The sequence below is a fragment of the Cajanus cajan genome, chromosome 6 (genome assembly GCF_000230855.2).
Source record: "Cajanus cajan strain Asha chromosome 6, NIPB_CcT2T_4, whole genome shotgun sequence".
NCBI classification, from domain to species: domain Eukaryota; kingdom Viridiplantae; phylum Streptophyta; class Magnoliopsida; order Fabales; family Fabaceae; genus Cajanus; species Cajanus cajan.
Genome location: NC_138522.1, coordinates 53388246 through 53414814, shown reverse-complemented (window position 1 = coordinate 53414814; position 26569 = coordinate 53388246). Strand labels below are relative to the sequence as shown.

The following is a 26569-nucleotide window of genomic DNA, read 5'->3' as shown; positions in this document are numbered from 1 at the left end:
ATAATCAGCATCAAGCTTGGAGATATTATTCCAGCTGATGCTAGCATATAATATTTGCTCCTCTAATGTCTAATCCACCACATGCCTAATTGGTCAATTATCCTGTTTTTTCTCTGGTACTTTGTACTTTTCAGTCTGCACTCACAGGTGAGTCACTACCGGTGACAAAGGGTCCAGGTGATGGTGTTTATTCTGGTTCTACCTGCAAACAAGGAGAGATTGAAGTTATGGTCATTGCAACCGGTGTTCATGACACACGCACATATTAATAACCTGAAATAATGAACAATGCACATTAGATAACTTTTTCTCTAGTGTGTGAAGATACTAATTTTAAGGATTTATCCGCGAAATATGCACAAATTAAACAACTTGATTTCACATGCAGCTCTTAAGAAACCCGTAAATCATCTGAAAATTATGGGATAAATCTTATCTCATAAATCAATTGATAATAATGTTAAAATAAAATAAATTGAAAATATGCTTTCCGGCAGTTTTTAACCATCAATAAATGTCATTTCTTTTCTAACCAATGCCAACAATTTAATAAGTCCTGCCGAAAATTGTTTTTGACGCACATGAGCTAAGATTAAATAATTCTTACCAAAATTCGTTTTTGACGCACATCAACTTAACAGTTATTTTAAAAACTAAAAATAACATTTGTGGCAATTTTTAACTGCCACAAATTGTAATATTAATCATTAAAAATATAATTTTTTTTAGTGATTCAATCATGTCCAATTTTATGTCCCGCTCATAATCCTTAAAATAAACATATCAATTAGTAATATAACAATAACAAAAATATTTAAATACATATGATACAATATATTTATTATACAACTTAGTTATCTATCACAATCTTATATAAGGATTGCAACAACTACATAATGCATAGGAAATAGACTATACATATTATTGGGCAATGACAATTTTTTCCCCACTCATCTTTTATGATATTCAAATTTATCTTTCCCTTTTCTTTTAACCATGGAAAAGACATGGGTGTAAAAGTAACTTAAATAAAATGAGTACGCAAATATCACTCTAGATAGTTGAAAACAAATTAAGCACGACATGTAAATTACGAGTCTTTAGGCGTCAGCTTCATATCCTCCTCACCATTACATGATTGTTGCATAATGTCTTGGATAAGCAAAGTCATATCAAGATAAGAAGAACCATCTTTTTCAACCGCTCTCTTTGCCATCTCACTAAGTTTGCCTGCCCTTTCTCTTCTCTCTTTACTTTCTTCATCATCATCATCCATCACCATGCATATTGTCCTCTTAATATCTTCCTTTTTCACCTGCACACCTGTTTTTTTCTCTTCCTCTCCCCACTTCATTGGAATCTCTACCCCAACGCTCACACCAATCTTCAACACTTGAGTAATGAGCTTCTCATTTAAAAATTGGTCACCAAATAAAGGCCAAGTAATCAATGGCACGCCAGCACTTATTCCTTCAAGTGTTGAATTCCAGCCACAGTGTGTTAAGAATCCTCCAATGGCAGGGTGTGATAATATTAGTACTTGTGGAGCCCAACCTCGAATTATAAGGCCTCTCCCTTTGGTCCTTTCCTCAAACCCTTCTTCCATGATCCACTTTTCCAACTCTTGGAACTTACTTCCCTCCCTAATAACCCATACAAATGGTCTTTTAGTGTCCTCCAAGGCCAAGGCCAGCTCCACAAGCTGAGAAGGAATCAAATTACACAAGCTTCCAAAACAAACATAGAGCACAGACTTAGGTTGATGCAAATCTAGCCACTTGAAGCAATGGTGCTCATTAATTGAGGCCTGGTTGCCCCTTTGAGCCTTATCTAAGCCATCCTTGTTACATAATGAAACCGGACCAATGCAGCACACCTTATCATTTTTCACCTTCTTGTAATCCCTCACATATGCCTTCTCCAACTCTTCAAACGTATTTATGATTACTCCATATGACTTCATTTCAGCATCACGAATTTGCTCCCTAAAGTCATTCATTTTATCTGAATTTGAGTTCATTAGAGGTGTCTGCTCTTTGGTTAAACGAATTTGGTCAGGTATTCCAGGAATAGTAAAGTACTCGGATTCCGAAGTGATGTTTTCACAAACCTTTGAAGAGTTGATTTGGTGCAGACAATGGAGGGCAAAGCACGAAAATCCATGGAAAGAAATCCTTGGGATATGATACCTTTGAGCTACTTGTGTCGTCCAATGAATGCAAAAGTCAGAGATAATGCAACTTGGTTTGGGTGTTAATGCTTCAAACAATTCCTCTGCTTGTTTCTGGAGCATGTTGATGGCGTAGAAGATTTTGTACATATCCTCTGAAGTTACCATGTCTACATTCTCACATCCTTCAGGTAGTCCTGCTTCTTTTGATGGAAAATGGAGTTGAACTATCCGAATTTGGAGACCAGATGAAACAGCACGAGAAAGAACTGAATTGAAACGTGATGCATTTTTTGGAGTAGTGAAAATGGTAATAATTATTCCACGCTGCGCCAATAGTCTTGCAATGTCCATCATGGGGATGATGTGGCCTTGAGCCATAAGGGGAAACAAGACAAAGTGAGGGTTCTTGGTGTGGAAAACCATGGTTACTAAGAGGCAAATGAAAGGAGTAATATGTTTTGCTTTCTCTTTTGGTTTTGGGGTCTCCCTTTGCTGTGTGCTTGATTAATTGTCCCTCTTTATAAAGAGTAACATGGTTTGTGGTGATGATGTAAGAGCATATGCAATGAAAGTTGGATTATCTGAATACGTGTTGTGGTGCATGGGTGGGATGGGACTAGTCACTAGTATCTACTATCTAGTGGAAGGTGTCAAAGAGGATCTTTGCATCACAGATTTTTCTGGCGAGACGCAAACAAAAAGCTTAAGAGAACTGACCACAATATTCGGATCTTAGGATCCTATCCGGTCACTGTGTTTATGGGCCAGCCCGTTGCTTCTAGTTCCACCTCCATATAACCAAGAACAAATTATAAATACGTTATTAGTTGTATATATTTTTTCTATAATAGTTTTTATAGAAAATTTCACTCACATTTTCGTGTTTATTTAAAATTACATTTAATATCTCTTTCATTTTTTTGGACGTACAATAAGATGTATTAAAAGTTGAAAAGATGTTACACTATCTACTTAATTCATAAATAATGTTAAATTAATCTATTAATATATTCGTGTCATGCGATATGTACATGACTTTTAATAATTTTTTTCTTTCAATAATATCTCTTTATTTTTTGAAAAAAAAATAATAACTAAAAATCATGTACAAATCACATGATACAAATATGTTAACAAATTTGACATTATTTGTAAGTCGAACAATAATGTATCATGTTTCAATTTTTAAGGAGACTCATTATGTATTTAAATGAATGACAATATTATATGTAATTTTGAAAAAATATAAGAGATATGAGTGTAATTCATTTTAGTTTTTATAAGAGAAAAAACTTAGTTATAATTTTTTAGATATAATTAATATTGTTCTCTGATTGGAATTGGAATTTTACATCAATAATATACACTTATATTTAATGTGATCTTTGTTAACATACATTTATACATATTACTATCGAGATAAAAAAATTTAATTTTAATTAGAGAATAATATGAGCGATACCTAAACAACTATTACTAAGTTTTTTCTTTTTTATAACAAGAAAATGATAGAAAGAATCTGTGATAATAATAAATAATAAAAAAAGACAAAAAGAAACGAAAAATAAATGAGATACGTAGTAGCGACATAAGAAAGAAAGATGTTATGAAAATTTAATGTTGTACCTTTCTTGCAATATCTCATTGCTAAATTCACTATAAAATTTAAATTATAAATATTACCGTAAAATTACTATTCTTTAAATAAGATTTAAAACATGTACAATATCTCCGGACAAATATTATGATAAAAAATTATATGTGGAAAGTTCTGAGCCTTTAATTTGCAACCTATTCAATCTATACACGGAACTTCCACTTCTATAATGAAACATCTTTTCGAAGGGACCAAACAATTTGTTACGTGGGGATCATCTTATTGGTTTGAGTGGAATCTGGAATTTCTTTAATAATTTGATGAAAAAGTTATGTTAAAAAAAAATCATTAAATATGATAAGATTATAAATATATAGACTAAATTATACTTTTAATCTCTTTTAATTTTCAATTTTTAATTTTTTAAAATTTGTAATTTTAATCTTTTTATTAAATGTTCATCTATTTATTGTAGAGTTATAATATTAAATGATGGTCTTTTTTAATTACAGAGATTAATAGATCGAAAATGAAAAAACAATTTCAAAATTATTAAGTAAAGTGTCAATAACATATTGAAACTATCGATAGAGATTTACATAAAGAATTATTGCACAAGTTCAAATTGTAAACAACTTTATATATTATATTATATTATATTTCATATAATATATGAAATATGAAATTATAATTGTCAGCTTCTAGGCATTGTCTAGGATGCATGTACATCTTTTGTTAAAAGTATAATTCTATTATAATTTTATATTATATTAAAAAAATAAAATTATTTTTTATACTTAAATATAATAAGGTGCTATGATTATAGATTTTTGTTATTTTCATTGTTAGTTTTTTCTACGTATTATATTTATAAAAAGCTAGAATATATTTTTGGTATTCGTAAAATATTTGGTTTTAGTCTATAAAAAATATTATCTTATTTTTATCTTTTTAATTTAGAGATATATCATTTTTATCTTCAAAATTATTCATATACCACATTTTTTTTTATATATATAAAATAAAATGACTCAAAAGTAAAGCCAACATTATGTATAGCAATTATAATCCCACGTGCAACTCCAACAACACTTGTTCTAATTAATTAGTATACTTTTTGTTATCAAATTTTATTTATCATATAATAAATTATAATATATTTATTTATATATAAATCTTAATACTTTTGAAATAAATTATAATATTTTCACCATATAAAATATTTATTATAAATCTAAAATATGTTTATAGATTTAAAAATATATATTTACATAAATTTAAATATAATTTATAAATTCAAATATTATATACATATATATAATTTATTGTAAATATTAATTAGATATAATAAAACTTCAACTTGTATATTACACATGTTAAAATACTAATAATAAAAAAAGTAAAATACTAATTAAACCCAAATTATTCATAAGTTTTAAAAAATTCATATTTTAACTTGTGCATTGCATACACATTTATTATATATAATTAAAATTATAGCTAAATAAATATTATGTTTGTATAATGATAAATAAATTATTTTTGTTTATAATTTATTTTGAAATATTAATATTAATTTATAAATAATTCTGATAAATAAAAATTAAATTAGATAAAAATTTTAAAAAATCTTTACAACTCGTATAAAAAAAAATAAAAAAAACTTTCACGTAAAATAACAATTCCTTAATATATTAGAGTTGATATAAAACTTCTACTGATACAGCTAAAAAGAAATACAATGTAATTTTAAATGAGACAAGGGTATTTCATATTTCAATACAAAAATCCTGTTTTCCAAGTCTTCATAACTTCATAAAATCAATTAATAAAGCTATTATAACTAATTTTTTTTAAAAGGGAAATAACAAACTTTAGCCACTGATACAGTAAGTTTATTTTCCATTTTATCGTTAATTTCTTACATAAACGGTCACAACACAAAAATAAATCATTTAAAAATAATTTTAGCAACAGTATGTGAGAAAATATTTTTCCCTTACTGTTGTTTATAGAAAGAAATAAGCTAGACAAGCAGAAGAGCACCAAATATTTAAAATACTTTGGCTATCTATTTGTACGTGTACACCATCAATTTTTATGATAAATTATACGAAAAAATAATGGAAAATACAAAAATCTCTTACGTGACCGTGATGTAGCTTCAAGTGTGATTAATGTACAACAATTTACACGATCATGACTAACAGAATATACATTTAAAAGGGAAAATGGGAGGGAATGATAGAATACAAGAGGTTATTGCCAACACACTGTACACGAACACCAACACGATCTACCAACAGCCAGTCCACTCAGCCACTCCTAAAACGCAGTGCTTCAAGCTCATGGTCAATAATGATTTTAGTTATATATTCCAGATTTGTTGCTAATTTTTCGTGGACTCTGCATCATGGTTCCGTGATGGTGAGTCTACCCGATCGAGTTGAACTGCTCTCCATGAACATAAATTGGAGGATTTCAGCAACAAGCCCAGAGCAGCAGAACATGTTGCTCTAACGACAGCATCAGATGATCGACTCATTTTTCCCACCAGCATACCAAAGACCTAAAAGAAGATACAGATAGATCTGGTGAAACTTCAGTTTTACTTTTAGCTGACATACCCAAAAATTGTGAGAACATCCTGGAAATACCTGTGAATGATAGACAGCTAAAATATGCTGACTGTCAGATAGAGAGAGAATGCTGCTGCAGAAGTATATAGCATTTGCCTGAATTATGGGCCATGGTGCGTCAAAAGCCTGCCTCATCAAGAAAGTAAACGACTAAATTTTCAAGGCCTTAGATTTAAACAGAAGGAAAAATGATCCACAAGCATTGGTTAGATGTTTATAGTGGCCTTGTTGTAGATTTATTCCACGTTTACTCGCAATGGGGAAAAATCATCAAGCAGGAAGCTCATGAAAAGAAAATCCAGCTAAAATGCATGAATCAGATAACTTTTCAAGATATATTGGCCCTCTTTCCAATCCTAATATCCTAAACATAGAAAGCCAGCCGCAGTTGACAGATCATGCTCACTGCTTCAACTATATACACACAAAAATGTCTCAATTTTTAAGTCATAAAAGATGAAAAATTCTGTACAAAAACTTAGAAATACTTGAGAAGAGAGTTAAGAGAGAAAATTTCTGAATTGCTTGAGTGGAAAAGCACCCAGCAAGACTGATAAATATGCACACTCTGACATAATTACATTTTATGATTACAAGAAAAATTAATAAAAATGTTTTCTCCTATGTTCATGAATAGTGTTTTCGATGTACATGAACCTGTATACATAAACTTGAATTAATATGAATCTGAATATATTCCTACTTTTAATTCCAACACAGATATCTCTCAAGAAAGAAAAATGAAGCTTATAAAAAAGGTAAAATGTCTACATTGGAACCATACAAATATATTTGCTACATAAAACATTGATTCCTTTATATAAAATGGGAAAAAAAAAGTTGTTACAACCCATGCGACCCATAAAGAGAAAGAGGTTGTTTTGGAATACAGCAACATAGGTGCATGTTTGATTTTGATTAATTGACAGAAGAAATTGATTAGAATGAACTCAGTTTTTAACAGTTATCAAATCACATATTGACATGTATGATAAGATTGTTAATTTTTATATTAATTACTGTAAAAATCATACCTAAATTGATTTCTGACAGTCTAAATTTTTTTACAACATCAGTACATGAAAATTAAACTTTTCAAGAGAAAATTGCTTTTAAAAAAATTCAAATGAAACCCTAAAAATTCAAATGCTGTCTCATTAAGATTATGATTTTTGGCTATGAATCACCATGAAACACAGAATAAGTTGGATACAAACAAACAAAATTTTAATTTCAGTTAGAAAAAATATCATGACTAATTATTGTGTTATAACAAAAAGTGTGAAAAAGAACCTGCACTGTTGATGCCATATAACTATCAACTCTGGATGCAAGATGCTGAGTAAATTGCTTTGCTATGTCTCGGAGCAAGTCCTCATAGTCACTCCTAAACACACAAAAGAAGCCAGTTGTCATATTTTCCCATAGGAAATTCTTCAAAATACTTGCAAAACTAGGATACTATACTATATGTCAAACCATACCGATGATCAGAAAGGAAAGTCTGTGTGTTTAGTAGGGCAAGCAATCCTTCAATTTCCATCAATGGGCAAACTCTTTTCAGGGTATTCTATCAGTCAGCATGTATCAAAAAGAAATGATTTATCATGTTAGAAATTTCTTTACAGATCTCCAATTCAAGAAAATCCAAGATGGTGGCAGATTACCCGGCAGGCTAATCGGACACTAAAATCTTCATCATGAAGATGCAAGACAAGGCGAGGAACAGCAGCATGGACCTTGGAAAAGAAATCATTCACATGGAATAAGCTAGCAGAAATATTAAGAGAAGCTAATATATGATGATCACCAGTCCAGTTGGCCTACTATGCAAACAAAAGGTTCACCAAAATAATAAAAAGGCATGTCCCCTTGGAATTCACCAGATAAACTTGCCAAGTTGGTTGAAGATATTACAAAGAATGTGATTTTTTTTGCATATGCCAACACTGGTTAACAAGATACATGTACTTTATAAAAGGCCATACGCTACAGTCTGGATTAATCTTTTGTTTTCCTTTATTTTGATTATAATGTTCTTTGATAGTTAATGAAGTATTTCACATGTTTGTCTTACATATTGATTCATAAATCGCCAAGTTGAACTTTCCAAATCTGGTTATTGGATTAAAAACTGTTTAAATTGGAATATGTGGAGCCCAAAACTTTCATGTAAGCAAATCAGGACTCTTAGAATGTGGGTTTAGTTGTAACTTAATCTTACAAAATTGACTTATAAAGTGATGATTGTTCTCCACTTGTATATGCTATTTTAACCTTATCACTAGTTGATATGAGATCTTTAATACCCTTTCCCCTCATGCTGAAGACTGAACATCTATGAGTGGTTCGATAACAGTCTGATAATCAATGATCTGATAAATCTAATAACAATCAATAATCGGTAGGATAGACTCACGCCATCTTAAAATGTAAGTTATGAGCTTAACTTAATTTTACAAAACTGACTAGTAAGGTGAGAATTACTTTTCACTTATATATACTATTTTGATCTCAATGTAGGATTTCAACAAACAACTTTAGTAGCACTACAAAGTAAACAAGAGTCAAATTCTGCATTTAGTGATTAGTTGAGGAGATAGAGGGAGATGTTCGGGCATTTATGCTAGCTCTGGGCTTTAGCATGGGTAAGTCTACAAAATCATTGGTTGGCTACAAATTTAAATGTGACATACTTTTTTCCCTGTGCTTTTACCACATTTATGTTGATATTATCATTTTGTTAAATTAACCAAACTGGTAACCACAAAATGAACAAATCATGGTCAAATTGGTATAACCTATTATGTCACCTAATAATAAACAAACAAAAATGGAAAATAACAGAAATAATACAAAATACTAAGCCCCATGGAACAAGTTTCCTTATTTTAAAAAAATAAGTACCTTTTGCTGTTCCCATCACACAAATATCCATTATTGACAACCATCAACACATATTAGCTTTACTCATGAAAAGATTGAACCTACCTATTTATTTGAGTCCATAATTAAGAGGAAAAAAAAGAGGAAAGAAGCAAAGGCTCAACAACCTTCAGAGTTAACAACATACCTGCTCAACAAATGCCTCCTTTAGTGCCCCAATTCCATAGTTGCTTAGAGCTCCAAATACTGCAAAAGAACTGGCTCGCATCCTTGCATTCATGCTTGTCTGTTTTTTTAACAAATAGTGGGAAGAATTTCCCAAGTATGATTAATTAATAGAAAGTTTTCTATCCTTTTGTAGAAACGGGAAGCTATATTAGTAATATGAAGGGAGGATAATAAAAATATATAAATGAAAATATTCATAAAACATAATATAATAAATATATAAATGTAAATAAATCCAAATTAAGAACATACTTGTACATCACAATATATATATATATATATATATATATATATATATATATAGAGAGAGAGAGAGAGAGAGAGAGAAAGAGAGAGACTTCCTATTTAAAATTGGAATAATACTATCAATACTTCCTATTATTTACAAATAGGAAGAATACTATCAATCTCATTTTATTCTTGAAGCCATCCATAAAGAGAACAATTTCTATTTTTGTTCATCAAAGGACAATCCTTCTATGTTTCTATACATGTTTATATGTCTCATGTAGCTGTATTGAATTTTCATAAGTTTTTTAAAGGCTTAGATACTTTATTGATATGTATCATAAACATTAGAGTTTATATTATACATGCTTATATGACTCGTGTAGATGTTTCTATATTATATATGTTTATAATCATGAGCATAACAGATCAGTGTAGCTGGGCTGTATATTTGCCTAACCATTAGTGTACCCTAGCTAGAATATTCCAGAACATTTTTATCTGCGGGCTCAGTTCATTAGTTAGATTATGTTACTGCTTGTAACTGAATAACAGCACGGATTCATTGTACAAAAATATCAGAATGTTCCTATCAGAAAATCAAGAATTTCATCTTCAAAATCACTTGTTCTCTCATGTTTTGTGATTCTCATAGCACACTTCTTATAAACATTAAGAACCCCCAAAAAAAAAAAATAATCAATCATACATAGAAGAGTAAATTTACAAACCTGAAGATTTCGAAGTCGTTTTGAAAGATTAAGCAAAATGGGCTCAACTGCATCATCAGGTGAAGATTCAAGAATCTACAAGCCAAAAACAAAGTAAATAACTGAATTTAGAATGGATGAAGAAGTAAACACAATCAAACGCACAGGAGGTAAAGAACCTGACCATCAGTAAGCATGATACAGCAGTTAATTGTACAGATTCATCAGAATCATCTAGCAGAGCTAATATAACGCCCAAGACTTGAGTTGTATACTTCAGAATATGAATCATTGGGATCTGCAACTTCAATATTTAGTGATGTTATTTTAAATGGGAAGCATAAAAAATCATAAAAGTGTATAGAGATCACCTCCCTAGAATTGAAAAATCCAAGTGAAAACTTAGTAATAGAGAGTTATATATGGCCATAATAAAAGCACCATTGCTTATGAGTCACAATCCAGTTCTTCACTCTCAAACTAAACATATTGAGTTTGATGTTTTCCTTGTTCGAGAAAGGGTTCTTCACAAGTCACTTGTTGTTTCCTATCTTCCTGATCAAGATCTGAAATCCTCACCAAGCCTCTTCCTAAGACTCAGTTTTGTTCTTTCAGAGACAAACTCAAGGTTCTGAGTTCCTCACAAACCTGAGTTTGTAGTAGTAATAGAGTTATTCTCCTCTGTATCTCTAAGTTGAGTGACAAACTACTGCATCAGCATAGTAAGCTAGCTGTTGGTTAGGATATATGTAAGCTGATTGGCTTAAGCCACATCGGCATAGTTACTTAGCTTCTCATGTACTCTTTCTCTATAACTATATAATCTTATCTCTTTCTTGAAGAGATCAGAATATCAATAACAAACACCAAGCTTCATATCTTTCTTTCATTTTCTGATATTCAACACCTAGAATTCGGATTTCAGGCTTCAACTCTAAGCTTTATTTAAGCCATATCTCTAGTTAATGTAGGACTAAATCACCACCCTTGAGATTGCAATTAAAGCAACCCCCAGAGAGTTCGCAACAAAAACATATGCCACAGTTCAATGATCATGTCATGCTCAATTATCACAAATGCATTACTCAGATTGCAAAGCTTCAATAAATACTTCAAAGTAATTTTGTATTGGCTGATGTACAACAGTCTACAGAAAGTTCTTTACATATCAATACTTCAAATAAAAAGTTAATCCTCCGCACAAATGTACAAGAAGTTAAGTGAGAAGATAATTGGCAAGCAATCAAGCATTTAAAATGGCTAAATTCGTGTTGAAATAATTACAATTCAAAACAAAGAGACCATGTTTACATGACAAAATATCATAGGATGAAACACAAGACCTGTACTAATCCTCGCAAACATAATCGCCGAACAGTTGAAGATTCATCTGATACATGCCGACATAAAACCTCAACCATTTGCTCCAAAAGTGATCCAAGTCCACCGCTGTATAATTGAAGATGGGAATGAATTTAACTTACAGAGTCAGAATATTTGAGGGAAAAAAAAGAAAAAAGAAAGCTGGTGATCAATTATTGTGATAAGACAATAAACTGCAATAGCTAATTCTTAGAAGTTAAAAAGTGAAACATTGTCAATGAATGACTCTTCAAAAAGCTTAAAGGATCATGTGAAGGCTGAAAAATGGTTTTATATTTTTAATACACCCCCTCAACCTGCTTTACCATCTGCAAAAATTTAATTTAATTATGAAGAATTGAGCTAGCAAAGATCAAAATTCCTAACTACTTGGTTGAGTCATAAACCAAGTCCCATATCGACTAATGAAGTAGCGGACAATCCTCATCTTACAAGTTTGTTTTATATGGTTGAGTTAGGTTCTTAATCCACATTTTAAGATGATATCCAAACTATTCTAGATCCATTAAAAAGGATCACTCACCATTTATACATGCACCAAGTACAATAATGTTGAGCGTGAAAGGGGCTTATTGGGAAAAAAACTCAAATCCCATGAGCTCACCCAAGAACTTTCAAAAGAAAGACTAACCATTTATCCATGTATCAAGTCCAATAGTGCTGGATGAGAGATAGAATGCGTAAGTGAATAGTAATTCTATCCTTACAAGCTGTTTTTATAAGGTTAAGTTAGATTTTTAATCCACATTTTTAAGATTGAGGAGACTTGTTCCATGTCTATGATCAAAGCTGTTTGTTTGTGTTGGAAGTACTCCAATCACCCATTTGGTGGAAGGAAAACTTTCTTTCAGAAATAATTGTTTCACAACATGTAAACATTCCACCGTCTATGGTAAATAAAAGGCAAAACAACACATACAACTCTCACAAAGCCTTCAACAATTACAGAGAGAACCAGGTATGATTTTATATTTTTAACAAAAGTTAAACAAAGCAAGATCACCCATGAAGTCCATGGCAGCCACAGATTCAATAATTAAAGGTACCAGTACTTCTTATGATGCATTGAACCTAGCTTTAATTATCCATTGGGATTTGGGAGGTTCAGACCCTCAAAGTTCTGCAGTGTGTTCTTTTCTGTAAATTGGGGATGTCTTCTCTATTCCTTCTAGTAAAGATACCAATCTCAATCATGTACTTATCAGAAAACCATATACTTCCAAAGCTTATTTACACATATCTAACTTCCCATTTATTTCCTCTCTCAACTATTCAACTACGACGATATAACCTGCAAAAAGCATGCATCATGGCCCAACACTTAATGGTGCTTACTAAGCACATTCAAGACCAAGGTAAGAAGATTTTGGGCTTGATCAGATCCTCAATCCCTAGTATATAAAAACAAATCAATTCTTCAAAATTACTCCATTACATTCATTTTTATTGTTTATATATTTTCATCCCATTAATATGAAAATGAAGCCTGGTAGCATATGTGAAAGACATGTCAAGTTTCTATAAAAAATCCAATATTTAGGGCCCTTTGGTTTAAGGTTTTCTTTCAAATAAAAAAAGTAGCTCAGTGATACAGCTTCTTTTTTCTTTTTTTTTCCCCAATAAGCAAGTAATTTTTAGTTACTGAAAAAAACATTGAACAGATTTTCCTTATATTTATTTTCACAAAACTTGCTTAAAGTAAAACTTAAAAAAAAATTGAACTAAAAGGGCACTTTTTCTACAAAAGATAAAACAAACGAGCCATTGATAAAATATTGCAGCATCAATGAGAGGAAACATGCTTGAAGTGTCAATCTATAATCTATAAGCACCTATATCGAACAAATTCTGACAATGCAGCAGCTGCAGCTTCCCTTTGGTATTTTTGGGGTCGATCCAATGAATTTTTAAAAAATAGACAAATATTTTGTACCTGTGTTTCCAACAAGCCAAGAAAGTTTGTCAAAATTTTCATATGATGAGAACAACATACAATTATTTCTTGCCAACAATCTTAGGAGCAATCATGTCCACACTTCACAGAGCATAATATTTTGACTAAATAGCTCTCAAGGAAAGCAAATGAGCCCTAAAGGTGTTTGTAGAAAATGATAAAACAGAATGTCAAATGAGTTGAAGCAAAAGTAACAGCACAATAACTTCTGGTGGTAAGACAGGTTCTTTCATGCATGTCTCTATTTCAGAGTTCAAATACCAGTCAATTCATTATTTCTGTAGGAAAAGAGTAGGGACGTAACTGGGTGGAGCTAAATACATGTAACCTATAAATGGAGAGATGAGACATCCTCCTATGAATTACAAATTAATACCAAACTAACAGACCACTTTATTGATGATGATGATGGTGTTGTAAACAATCAGCTAAAATAATCAGTGTATTTCAGTGATACCAAAATAACCTATCCAGAGTCCAGACCCAATGTAAGCAAAAAGTGATTTTTGAAAATTATTGCATTTCATTCCATCAGCAAAATACTCCATTAGACTACAATTTTTCCACACATACAAAGACCTATTCCTCATTTCTCACAAAATTACAAACTGAATTAAATAAAATCTGCATGACTAGTGGGCAGGCCACTGCTCATTGACATCAAACAGCCTGTTCCACACATTCCTAGTAACTGAATAAAAATAAAATAAAATTATTGAGAGGCTTATCAAATATTAAATCACCGAAATTTTGGCGTACATATGGTTTCTGCACAATCGATTGATATAATTATCATAACTTGCTACAAATACCAAAACTTAGATCGTAAAAGCTTAAGCTGTTAAGAGAATATTCAAATGTGGTTCTGACTTCTGATTCATATCCCCAACATGCATACCCCCAAATGCAATAAAGGCAGTGAGGATTGAACTCCTAACCCCTTGATCAAAGAGATTATGATTTATGATACTATGGCAAGAACTTAATAATCTTAAAGCTAAAAGCTTTTGACCTGTCAGAAGATTTCTTGAAATGCATTTGATTTATATCTCCAACTCCAACACAAATAAAGGAAACAAAGTCATAAAATCTACAATTTCATGAATGCATACTGAAGCTACTCCAATATCCTATCGCCATTTACTTTTTGGCCATACAATTATGTATACATATGGATACATAAACTAATGCATATAACTAGTTGTAGAAGTATATTTGAAATCACATTACCTCTTTTGGTCGCTTTATAGATATGCAGCCTGCTATGTCTCCTATGAGACTAATCCACCTCTCATTTTCTGATAGTTCTCCATCTCTAGCTAAAATCTGGATAGAATATTTTTATATTATTTTTTTCTTAAAAGAGCATATCATAATACTTAATGGAGCAGTTTCAAACATTTGTTTACCTTGCCCATCTCAAGGTCACCAACACATTCACAGAATGCCTGAAATGCTATAAGAAGATTCCTGCACAAGAATGTAAAAGTGGAATTGAACAAAGGATTCACAATTGCACTTGTGTGCATATTTCTGGGCAATTGTTCAAAACAAAAATTATTATTACTTATGGATACAGCTCTGCCTTCAGTTTCCTTGGTACCTTCATCCCCTAAAGGCACCAACTAAATCATGACTAAAATACCATGTCCTAGAAAAAGAATGGTGGGTCTGAACATAAAAGCTCAGATTGGGTGTTTACTTACAGGTTTAAATATCTCCCTAAATTCCCTTGAAAACATCCAAAAATAACATCAACTTTATGTTTCAAAACTTCCCATTTTTAAAATTATCTTAGACTTTGAGTTTGAGCCTAACTTAAACTTTAAAAAACCAGCTTGTAAAATGAAGACTTCTTAAACTCTACAAGTTCTATTTAAACAATATCTATAGTTAATATAGGACTAAACCACTACCATTAAAGCTGCAATTTATCCGCATAGAGGACACAACTAATGCAGGCTAGGGAATAGGGATGCCAGCAATTAATATGGCTTTCTAGAACAAGTAATAATACTATATTCTCACCTCAATGGTTCGTGCTGACCAGAGTATGTTAAACCATGACAGCTTCCAAGTTGCAGTGTAAGCTCAGACAGAACAGAAGCATAGTTTTGTTCAACAGCCCTTTTTCCAACTTTTCCCCCACCTCTGCATCAAACAATGGTTTGAAAATTGTTGGATCCTTTATGTATCTTAAAAACAAAAGGTATTGAGGATAATACAGACCTGAAGAAAGCAGTAAGAGCAAAAATTGCAGCCTGCAGTTTGCCATCTTCTGTATGACTTTCAACCTGGCTATCCTCAACTCTGTCCACATCACCCTTAAGGATGGGAATCTGGCTAAGGACAGATATCACATGTTCTAGAAACAAAACTGACAGTACCATGTGCTGAGAAAATGCCTGAGAAATATTATACTCAAAATCATTAAATTTATAAATAAATAAAAAATCTTGAAATGGGAGTACATATGAAAACGTGAAACTCATCTTATATTGGTATTTGAAGAGGAATAGAAGGGTAACTGTCAGATTGAAAATGTATAAATTAAAATCACGTGTGCCATCACTAAATAGCTTAAGATTTTGGGATTGTTTGATCATGACATAGTATTAAAGCCAACCATGTGATCTAGAGTACAATTCATGTTGCACGGTTGCACCCATTTTTCTAATAGAAGGTTGAATTTTATACATGATGTAAGTGAGCCTATGCCTTGTCAATGCTTCAAGCCCAAATGATTCTTACATGTGGGGGGCATGTTAGAGATGACTACTTAATAGAATTCTCATTTCACTACCGGTTAAATTTATGTTAAAATAATTACAAGACTGCATAATAGAAATGTCACTACGCTAAAAATACTGTATAACTGTCTTAACTTCCAACTGTTCTTGCTTTCTGTAAACATACACTTTCAAGGTTGTATCTTTATCTACCTAAGGCCCTAACATATTCCCATATCTGTAAAACATGACAGCAACAAATTTCAGATTCCTGTTTTTCTACCAGTCTAATCATTACTATGAGCAAATAAATTGTAGATTAAAAATGAACAGGGAAGCAATCTATAAAAGAGTCGAGTAAAGAAGTTCTTACTGAAAACATTGATAGACTTACATAGAATGCATCCTGCATTGGCCATCCTCCGCGTAACCTAGATATATCTTTTGTGATTGTATCCCTTCCAGCAGTAGCCAGGACTTCATCAAAAACAGTTTTTGGGCTAGTGTTTTCAGCCAAAGAAGAAATCTTTTTAGCAAGTAAAGGATGTATTTGCCAGAGGTGAACAGCTTGGAAATAACATATAGTCATATACCGTAATACTGAATGATATATGTGTGTGTGAGATCTATTAAAACCAAGTATAAGTCTTGAGACTTGCAATCAAATCTTATTCATTGAATGTCACAACTAAAATTATGCCAATTAAAGTAAAAAAAGTTTAAAAGTACTATAATAGAATAAACAAATGTATTCTTTCTTTAGTCAATATAGGCAAAGGCTCCTCTAGGAGACCTGCTGCATCGTATCTTTCTTTCATTTTCTGTTAGAAGTCAGTCACAGATCCTGTTATGTGTTAGTTGGATCTGATGCCTATATACTAGGCTCATTGTACTTCATAATCAGAATGCAGATAACTTTTTCATACAGAATTCTTTCTCTCACACAGAACTTTATTATGGTATCAAGAGCTAGTTGATCCATAACCATGACGTCCTTACCAGAACCAATTTCATAGAATTCTATTATAAAGAGTCACACTTTCCCTTGGGCATTCAAGATTCACCATGTTTCCCAAACATCCTCTCTCTTCTCCTCTCACAATGCAGACTCTGTAGTCCGAAGGATTCGTAGTCTTTGTTTTGTAGACATAAAATCAATAAAACACAAACTAATTGCAAACTCAACCTTTCATTCACTTCTGTCTACAGTATTGCCACAGCCCTCAATGCTTCCAACACACTTGCAGGTCATGGATGAGTGTAAGTGTGAACTGATTGTTAATTAATTATTGATGCTCTCTCTGTTTTTCATTATGTCTGAATGCAGTCAGGCAGAAAGTTCAATCATTTCTGAACATCGCTCTCATTGGCAATCATTACCAGATCATATATTCAATTCATATTTACTATTTCTTTTTAGGAGAGACTGCTCACTTCATGCTTCTCGCCAGAGATAAACTTCCACTGCTAAATATCTCATTGAAATTGTGAAATCAACAGTTTTCTGCATTGTTTGGGTAGAAGAGAGAAGCGCTACAGAACTTGCCAAAGCTTGAACGGCCAAGGGAAAAAAGAGAGGTGTCTCACTCAAAACTTACTTTTTTTTAAAAAAAATTTTAATTGGAATAATTTTAACAATGAGATTCAATGAAATCAACAGATAAGATCTGGTGTAAGTAAGTGAATGGATCTTATCCTTACATATATGAGAGAGAAAGGGGAGGGAGGGGGGTTTGAATATTTTTCAAATAATATAAAATATTGTTGATTCCAAAAAGTTAAAATTTTGACAAAAGACTGTCAACAAAATATACATCTTTAGATTAGGTATCAAATATAAAATATTAGATTAAAAGGATACAGCTCCAAGAGTTTCCACACGCAAATGCTTATCAGTTGCATGTACAGTGGCAGAGATCAGTGCTTGGGTTGTCCTGTAGGCAAAAACATTGTATGTCACCATAACTGATGCTCAAAATTTACCAGCTCAAAAGATGATATCGCCAAAAGTAGTTTTTCCAGTAACATAACATTGGTATATAAACTATGCTTTAAACCTTGAGATATCAATATCAGTCAGTTCTCTCCCTCTCTTTGTAACAAATTCAACAACAGCCTGAATAGCCCCTTCAGCTGACTGCTTGATCTTATCACATATAGCCACTGAGCAACCATGCAGTGTAGCAACCAGCTGTCCATGTGTCAACACAGTCATTAATTATAACTTAGACACAACAGTACAACACACACACACACACAGAATCAAGGATACTAACCTCATCTTTTGTCAACAGAATACAGAGGGAGGAAACAATCCTGTTGAAAACTTCTGATGGATCAATAGAAGTATCCTGGATATAAATACATGAAAACCAAGATCTTTGGTCTCATTTTTTTCTTGAGCAAATATAAAATACAAGAAAGACAGAAAAAGAAGAACAGCAAGCAAGCTAATAAAACAAGATGATCAGTGAACTTACATTCCTCAATATAGCTATAACATCCTCAAGAGACGATAATGCACTGTATGACAATTCTATCTCTTCAGCAGATATAGACGAACCTGCAGGTCTTGGAAGTGAAAGAGAGATGCTGAAGAGTAGATCAAGAATCTGTACACAAAATATCAATTGGACTTGAGAACAAGTTAGCAATATCCTCTCTGTAGAAGTGATCACTAGAGAGCATGCATTTTATAGATCATGACATTCCAGAAACTATACAAGGACTTAAGGAGAGGTTGTGCCTTTTTTTTTTTTTTTTTTTTTTCTGGTAACAGGGACAAAACTTCTAAGGTACTACTTACTTGCGCTGATGTTTTTCTGACTTCAGAATTTGTGTCTGCACAACGTGGAAGATACATTATTACCCTATCTCCCAAGCACAAAGCTTCTCGACTTGGCAATACAAATGCAGCTGGTGGGTGAAAAGAAAAAATATACTTTAGAATGCATGAAAGACAAACAATTCAAAGCTCTCTAATGGAATATATTTACATGGTAGCTTTGAAAAACTCCCATATAGAGTATGGTCAATTTGCTTGTTATGTGTACAACTCCCATGGCAGCCCAGTGCACAATACCCACTAACACAAATCATCCGAAACTTTAGAAGCATCTCATGGACAGCAAGACAGCCTCTTTTCCTCTGATACTCAACAGGAGAACAGACAAATTGATCGATTTGCCTCAAGATAAGCATTAGCAGCTCTGCTCGACTTCTTCCATCCTCTCCACTAAATATTATGTTTATACTAATTAGTACAAGGAAAAAAAAAAGTAACTCTACATACACAGGATGATATAATACATATGATTCTATGAACAAAAACATTTTAATGGGAAAAATTGAGTGATGGGTGAGTTTAAAAAGAGATGAATGATGATGATATTATATATGTTTATAGTGCATAAGATGTGACATCAAAAACAAATTACACAAGTGATAGTCCAGGATGCAATTAAAATGGATCTGAGAAAAGGAGAAAAATTTCTTTATATATAATAAAAATCATTCAGGAGGAACAATGAAAAGACAATGAAGCAGAGTACAAGAAACAACAAAGTTGAACAATATTCAAAAGGACAGGTAACAAACAAACCAGAAACTTAAGCAGAATAAATAACACGAAGCCTTTTATTTAAATTACCCAGTGAGAAGAATTGCACATAAAAGAGTAATCAAGTTGTCTATAAGGGGATTGACAACATCAACTGGATCATTTGGTATAGCAAAGAACCCCAATGTGGCCTGTAAAATTCATCAGAAAACTCAGATGGCTAAAAGTTGAATTATACATCAATCAAATGAAATGCCCATACCTTCATAACATGGTTTCTAGTTTCAACTGTTAGTTTTGGTTCCACAGAGACTAATGTAGTGCACGCACTTATAGCAAGGGCCTAAATAAAATAAAACACATTAGAAAACTCAAATATTCTCATCTTAAATTATCAAGTGACATCACCATAGGCATAACATGACTCAGTTTTATATACCTGAGTACGCAAAAGTTCATTGTAATCAGCAAAACCATCTTCATCATCTCGTCCCATCAATGTCAAAATATAATCAAGCAGTTGGTCCCTTCTTTTCAGTGGAAATGGTGAACCACTTTCAGCAGCATTAATGACAGCATTACCTGCAATATCAGAATTACATCATGCTCACAAAATTAATTATCAGCCATTATATGTATCCATTAAACGGAAATTTGATGAAGTTTTGGTGCACTCAACAAGATAAAATAAGCTTCTAAACACTAAAGAAAAAAACACAAAGATAATACAACTGTTATTGTGATTGTCCAAGAGCTTTTGTTCAATTTTAAAACACTAATGCATAAAAACAAAAAGGTTTTCTTTTCACACAAACGAAGAACTATGTGTTTTGCCCATCTGTCTTTCAAGAAAATGTGTCTTTTTGAATTGGTGTTGTGTCAGATCATCCTTGACCCAAGTTTGAAAACCCAGCACAAACCAAAGGATCCTGAATCAGTAGAGCACCATGATTCGCAGAACCATATCACATGACTCTATCTATTCAATATTCATTCAGCCATTTTGGTCATCAAGCAATTAGCTCTCAAATCTGTAACATTTGTTTTGCAAATAGTATAGTACTATTTGATACAAATTATGAATTTCATGATTTTCTACAACTATGTTATGTGGGGAAAAATAACCACAACTTCCACAAATGTTCATTTTGTAAAGGTGATTTTGTAGCAATCCAGTATTTTGCATAAAGTTTTCAATGAAGTGCCAAGATAAAACCATAAGTTTTGATGACAATATTGGGAAGAAGCAACAAAATGTAAGTGAAAAAAACGAGAATCAAAGATAAATTAAATTCAGAAAAGGTAACTAAAAACCTAGTAAATCAATTGCTGTGATGACAGCTTGTTTTGCTCTGGGGTGACGCACATGAAGAAGCCGAGAGAGCATATTGGTTCCCTGCCCACAAATAAATGACACAATCAAATCAACTTTGCCGGATTACAAACATAAGCAAATAACCAAAAGAATATATTAAAAGGGAGATACCCAATCTACACTTGTGTTTACCACTTTGTAGCTTTCATTCATAATTTCAAAAGAAGATTAAAGAGGAAAAACAATAGAAAGTTAATCAAAAAAATAGGTTCTGCTATACACTGTTTCCAAAACTTCTTTTGGTTTTCAAAAGGCAAAAACAATAATAAAAAAAACTGTTTAGAAGATTGTTTTCACTATACATATATTAAAAACATTTTTGTATAATTGTTCAAAATACAGAAAAAGCCTAATTTATATATTTATATTTCCTGTTTTTTGTTCTCTGAAATTATTAAAAAAAAAAAAACGGTAAACAACTAAAGAATTTTTTTAACAAATTGCAAAAACTGTAATAAATGATTTCAAAAAAATATTGTCATTTCGGATCCATCCCTACATGGTCTTCCTCCTTTTGGCAGTGTCTATGTACGATATTAATTTCCTTCCATTTAGGACCTCCAAAATAACTTGTCTCAATCCGTATATAGAAGGATATCAACCTAGCTCAGAAACTTATTTATCTGACCCTTAAGTCACAAGTCCCAATGCAGTGATTTGTTATCAATGCATTAAGTCACAAGTCCCAAGTCCCAACGCATTGATTTGTTATCAACGGTGGATGGCGGATGGCCAAAATGCCACCATATCAACAAGACATTGTGCCTATGGTGCCACCATAGCAGGGTCAAAAAATATAGTGGCACTATAACAATTATTTAACATCTTTTCTCCTCTCTCTATATAACTCTTCCCTCCTTCCCTATTTCCTGCCTAAGGTAACTCAAAGTGAGCCCTGGACATGTGGTCCTGCAGGTACTCCATACTGGGTTGTCCTGATTCCATAGAAATCATAAACCTATCAGAAACAACTCATTAAACTTGTTTCTACCAATGGCAAAACTGTAAAAATATATTCACTGTTATTTGCAAAGCTGTCGTTTAAAAAAAAAATCCAAAACACATCTTTTCTTTTATTGGTCTTAAAAGCTCTTTTGGTACTTTATAAAATAAAAGTTTAAAACTGCATTTAAAAAAATGAGAAGGGTTCCAAACACATTTTTTATTCCTTTGGTATCTGGTCAGGAATAAAGCAAGACATTGTAAAAATACCAAGTCAAAATCAGAGAAAAAAGATGACCTACAACAAGAGCATTTATTCGGGCTTCAATAACTGTTGACGGGGCATATTTTGCAGCATATCCATACATTAGCGCCAAAGCAGCATGTATGTCATCAGACTCTTCTGTTCTGAAACTATCAGAGAACAATGACAGTATCCTGCAACAAATGAAAACTACAAACAGGTCAGACAAAGTCTGAATCTAATTATAGCTTATAAGAAATAAAGCATCCAAAGAGTAAGTTAAGGAACTGTTGGAATTTTCTGATGCAAACAAGGTTAATTTTCAATAAAAGGAAGTAAAGATCTCTCTTTCTAAACTGACGTCATGTTCTGATGCAAACTTATTGTTCAACCAAAGGAAATATATATCAACAAACAAATAAGACTAAAACCAAATCTAATCGAATATTAGAAAGGAAACAAAGATCTGAAGGTATGGTAGGTAAGAGACTCAAGACAATAAGTAAAATGTGGAAAGGGGCAGAATGGAAATTTGGGCTGTAACAACCTTACCTGCATCACAACGGGTTTATGAAAGCAAGGGAGAAACAGATGGCAGAAAGGCATAGAGAAGGAAAGGGACAGGGAGATGCACATCAAGAGATCGAGTAAAGACTTGGGGAGTGAACCCCTTGAAGAGGCTAAAATCCTATTAGCATTCTGTATTTTCCTTTTTCTGCTAAGGAGGATCTACGGAAATTGATTCCCTCTGTTTCCGACATCCATTTAAATTAATATCAGTAACAGAGAGAAAATTCCAGTAATACAATAGTGATATACGACCTTAGTTACCAGTTCTTAATATATCCTAGAAAGGTAGCACATCTTACAAGGAAGCCACATTTCATAAATTATAAATCAAAAACATACTTGAGGTTTTGACCTTCAATGTGAAATATATTGAATGGCTCAATGGCAAACTTCCAAAATGTGAAAATAAAACACATAAAAGGAGACAAGGGAGGATGAAAACAAATCATGAGTGACAGTTAGATCTGAACAACATTAATAGTTCATCAAAGAACATTTTGAAAGACACAAGACAGTATACACCATAGCAAGTAAAGGTTATGAACATTCAAACCATAATGACATACAAAAGGGAGCAAATTTAGAAAGAGACAACAATAATTTGTCAATAAATTATGTTCAATATTCATATACAAAAGCAAGGGTTTATGATGTGAGCAGATAAACCAATCCAGAAAGAAAAGTGTATACACTCGATCCTATAAGTCTGGCATAAACCTCTGAAATATGCTTTGTCCAACATTGTCTAAAATATCCTTCAGCTTCTCCAACACTGTATCCAAGTGGGATGCAGCAACCTTAATAAATAAAAAGTGAGTTAAGCAATTGGTAAAGGAAAATGCATCGAACAAGATCAAAATAAATAAATAAACAAGAGACTAAATTACCAATCCCATTGCTTTTGCCAACCCAAGTCTATTTGTTGGAATTGCAATGTTTGCTTGCTTATACATCCAATCTATTTTGTCATGGACATAAGCTCTGTCATTTACCTTTTGAAGCAGAATCCCCAAGCACCTGTGTTCATGTTCAATACTGTTTTTCACAACCGGTCCGCTTAAATAATGGGCACTAGAATTTCCAGACAACAGGCAGAGAGAACCAAATTGGAAAATACATGGTTGTGCCAAAAAAAATTGAAAACAAATACTGTAGTAGTAGACAAGCCTTTATGTACAGATTGGAAGTAATAAAAAAAACTGCATGTAAGGTTGTACATCATTTGCTCCACTAGTCACTTTTTATCACATATTCCTAAAAAAAACAATTTTTTTTTTATTAATATAAGGGCAGGTACATTGGCGTAATATATTGAGTTGCAAGGATGGAATTGGTTCCCCATTTGTTCTTACATTGTTCTCCAGCTGTTTCTTTAATTCTACATTTGTCCTTTTAGTGGAAGTGATGGGTTTGCCCTAGGTCCTCCAGATTTGGACCACTTTCTGTTAAATAGCCTTATTAGTTTTGATTGAAGGAAAAAAAAAAAACTAATTTTCATGGCAATGTGTCATATACGCTACTCTTTTGTGCATTTGGTTGGAGCCCTTTCAAGAAAAATCTTTGGATGAGCTTTTTATTTTGGGATAAGATTATGCATCTCTTGGCTTCTACATGTAAAGTCCGTGGTCATTGCTATATGAAAATATCTTAGAGTATCTTAGATACACTTTAGGAATAGTTTCCATACTTCCCATTATATCTTAGGATCAGTTACCATATTTCATTATCTCATGATTTATTTTCCTAATTAGTCAGGATTATGATTAATATAAATAAGCATTGCTGCTCTAGATTTTATACACACATCAATACATTGTAATGTAACATAATTCATTACATAATACTCTGTTTTCAGGAGGAAGAGAATCTGTTGCGGAAACCAAGGTTCAGGATCAAAGAGAAGCTCTTGATACCATGATACAAATGCAGCAGAAGACAAAAAAGAAAGGTATATAGAGAGAAAAAATGGTTTAATAGTCGGTAAGACTTATAGTTGTGTGTGTGTGTATATATAGGAGGATCTCTTATCATTACATTACAAACATGCCAACAAAATGTGCTGGGGAGTACTTTGGCCTATTCCATAAAATATGACTAAATAGCTTTGTTCTCAACCTTTTTTTTTCATGAAGCAGTACTATGATCCAAATATTAATATACTACAGTCAATAAAGGGGGTAATTAATTCCATGAACTCTATAATTTCGTGCAAACTACAGTGTCTAGTAGATAATAGGATGGAAATATTTTGATAAGATTTCTATCTGATAGAAAATTAACATCATTCAATCACTGTATAGTAGGTAATGGCAACTTTGAAAAGCACAATTTTCCACTAAAGTGCACAACTTTCAAGATAAAATGTGAGGAGGCATATCTTACAATAACCCTAGCTGAATGGTAATTCATACTATTGATATATATTCGCATGAAATAGGAGGGGGTAAAAAGAACCATTTCCAAAACAACATTAGTTCCCATGGGGCAAAAACCTAAAGCTTTTCAAGTGCAATATAATATAGTCTTACAAAAGCACAGTAGAGGCCCTAAACAATAAAAGGGGAACATAAACACAGAACAGTGAGAAACAGAAGCAATATAATATAGCCAACACAAGGTTCCTTTACAAGGGTAGATAAATCATAAGAACCCAATTTAATCACTGTATAAAAACCTAGTTCCACAGACTGAACCACCAACCAACCAGACACCATACCAATATGTATCACACCAAAAGTGCACCAGCAGTTCAACCACTCATGACCAGAGAACCTGGTCAGTAGAACCAGTTGAACAACAGGGCACCCTCCTCCCTGGTTCTCCCCAGTTTAACCAGTTTTAAAACAACAATTCTGACATTAAAAAAAATAAAAATACTGTGGAGCTTTTTACTGATATAGAAAAAAACAATAAAAAATCACTGGATTAAACAAACAAACCATGATGAATCATCAACAATTAATTTCAAATTCTGTAGAGAACCTCAATCTTACTGGTAGAAATACAATTTCATTTGCATCATTTTGTATTAGATTAGATAACATAAACTGTGAAGCAAGCAACATCTCAAACAACAGAAAGCATCATGTAACATACTATTTTTCTATTGCATCTACAAAAAAAAATTAAAAAATAAAATAAAATAACTTTAAGTTAGAGCATTGATACCGGTGAAGAAGTGCAGTGTGTTGATCATCAGATGCATAAAGTTCATAATGTTTGGCAAAAACATTTCCTAGAGACATAACCCAATCTGCATCTTGGATCACATCCAAAGACTCTGCAAGAAACTGCAACCGAAGAACAAAGATGCCATAAAAATTAAGCTGAAGGCATGTTTAGGACATCAAAG

The 26569-nt window shown here is 32.4% G+C and overlaps 2 protein-coding genes across 6 annotated transcripts in view; both read right to left on the bottom strand.

Moving 5' to 3' along the window:
- Positions 1-796: 796 nt before the first annotated feature.
- LOC109795969 (UDP-glycosyltransferase 73C2) lies at positions 797-2682 on the bottom strand. The gene has a single exon (XM_083077625.1). The coding sequence runs from the start codon at positions 2594-2596 to the stop codon at positions 1091-1093; it is 1506 nt and encodes a 501-aa protein (XP_082933751.1). The 5' UTR covers positions 2597-2682; the 3' UTR covers positions 797-1090.
- Positions 2683-5811: 3129 nt separating this feature from the next.
- Positions 5812-26569, bottom strand: part of LOC109796754 (ARM repeat superfamily protein) — a 43000-nt gene continuing 22242 nt past the window's right edge. For 4 of the 5 annotated variants that reach the window (XM_020356530.3, XM_083077623.1, XM_029271022.2 and 1 more), the window contains 29 exons: positions 26386-26507; positions 24105-24234; positions 23935-24014; positions 22706-22841; positions 21401-21482; positions 20526-20668; positions 20349-20429; positions 20177-20277; positions 19524-19762; positions 19334-19443; positions 19008-19139; positions 18804-18878; positions 18585-18718; positions 18389-18461; positions 16922-17053; positions 16028-16203; positions 15827-15949; positions 15208-15268; positions 15029-15124; positions 13677-13777; positions 11805-11910; positions 10646-10759; positions 10483-10557; positions 9483-9581; positions 8077-8148; positions 7894-7979; positions 7703-7796; positions 6428-6535; positions 5812-6339 (listed from right to left, as the gene is read on the bottom strand). In XM_020356530.3, coding sequence (XP_020212119.1) covers positions 6160-6339; positions 6428-6535; positions 7703-7796; positions 7894-7979; positions 8077-8148; positions 9483-9581; positions 10483-10557; positions 10646-10759; positions 11805-11910; positions 13677-13777; positions 15029-15124; positions 15208-15268; positions 15827-15949; positions 16028-16203; positions 16922-17053; positions 18389-18461; positions 18585-18718; positions 18804-18878; positions 19008-19139; positions 19334-19443; positions 19524-19762; positions 20177-20277; positions 20349-20429; positions 20526-20668; positions 21401-21482; positions 22706-22841; positions 23935-24014; positions 24105-24234; positions 26386-26507 — 3261 coding nt within the window. In that variant the 3' untranslated portion in view covers positions 5812-6159. Of the gene's footprint in view, positions 6340-6427; positions 6536-7702; positions 7797-7893; positions 7980-8076; positions 8149-9482; positions 9582-10482; positions 10558-10645; positions 10760-11804; positions 11911-13676; positions 13778-15028; positions 15125-15207; positions 15269-15826; positions 15950-16027; positions 16204-16921; positions 17054-18388; positions 18462-18584; positions 18719-18803; positions 18879-19007; positions 19140-19333; positions 19444-19523; positions 19763-20176; positions 20278-20348; positions 20430-20525; positions 20669-21400; positions 21483-22705; positions 22842-23934; positions 24015-24104; positions 24235-26385; positions 26508-26569 lie in introns of those variants that run through there. The other variant, XR_003804013.2, reaches the window with a different exon arrangement.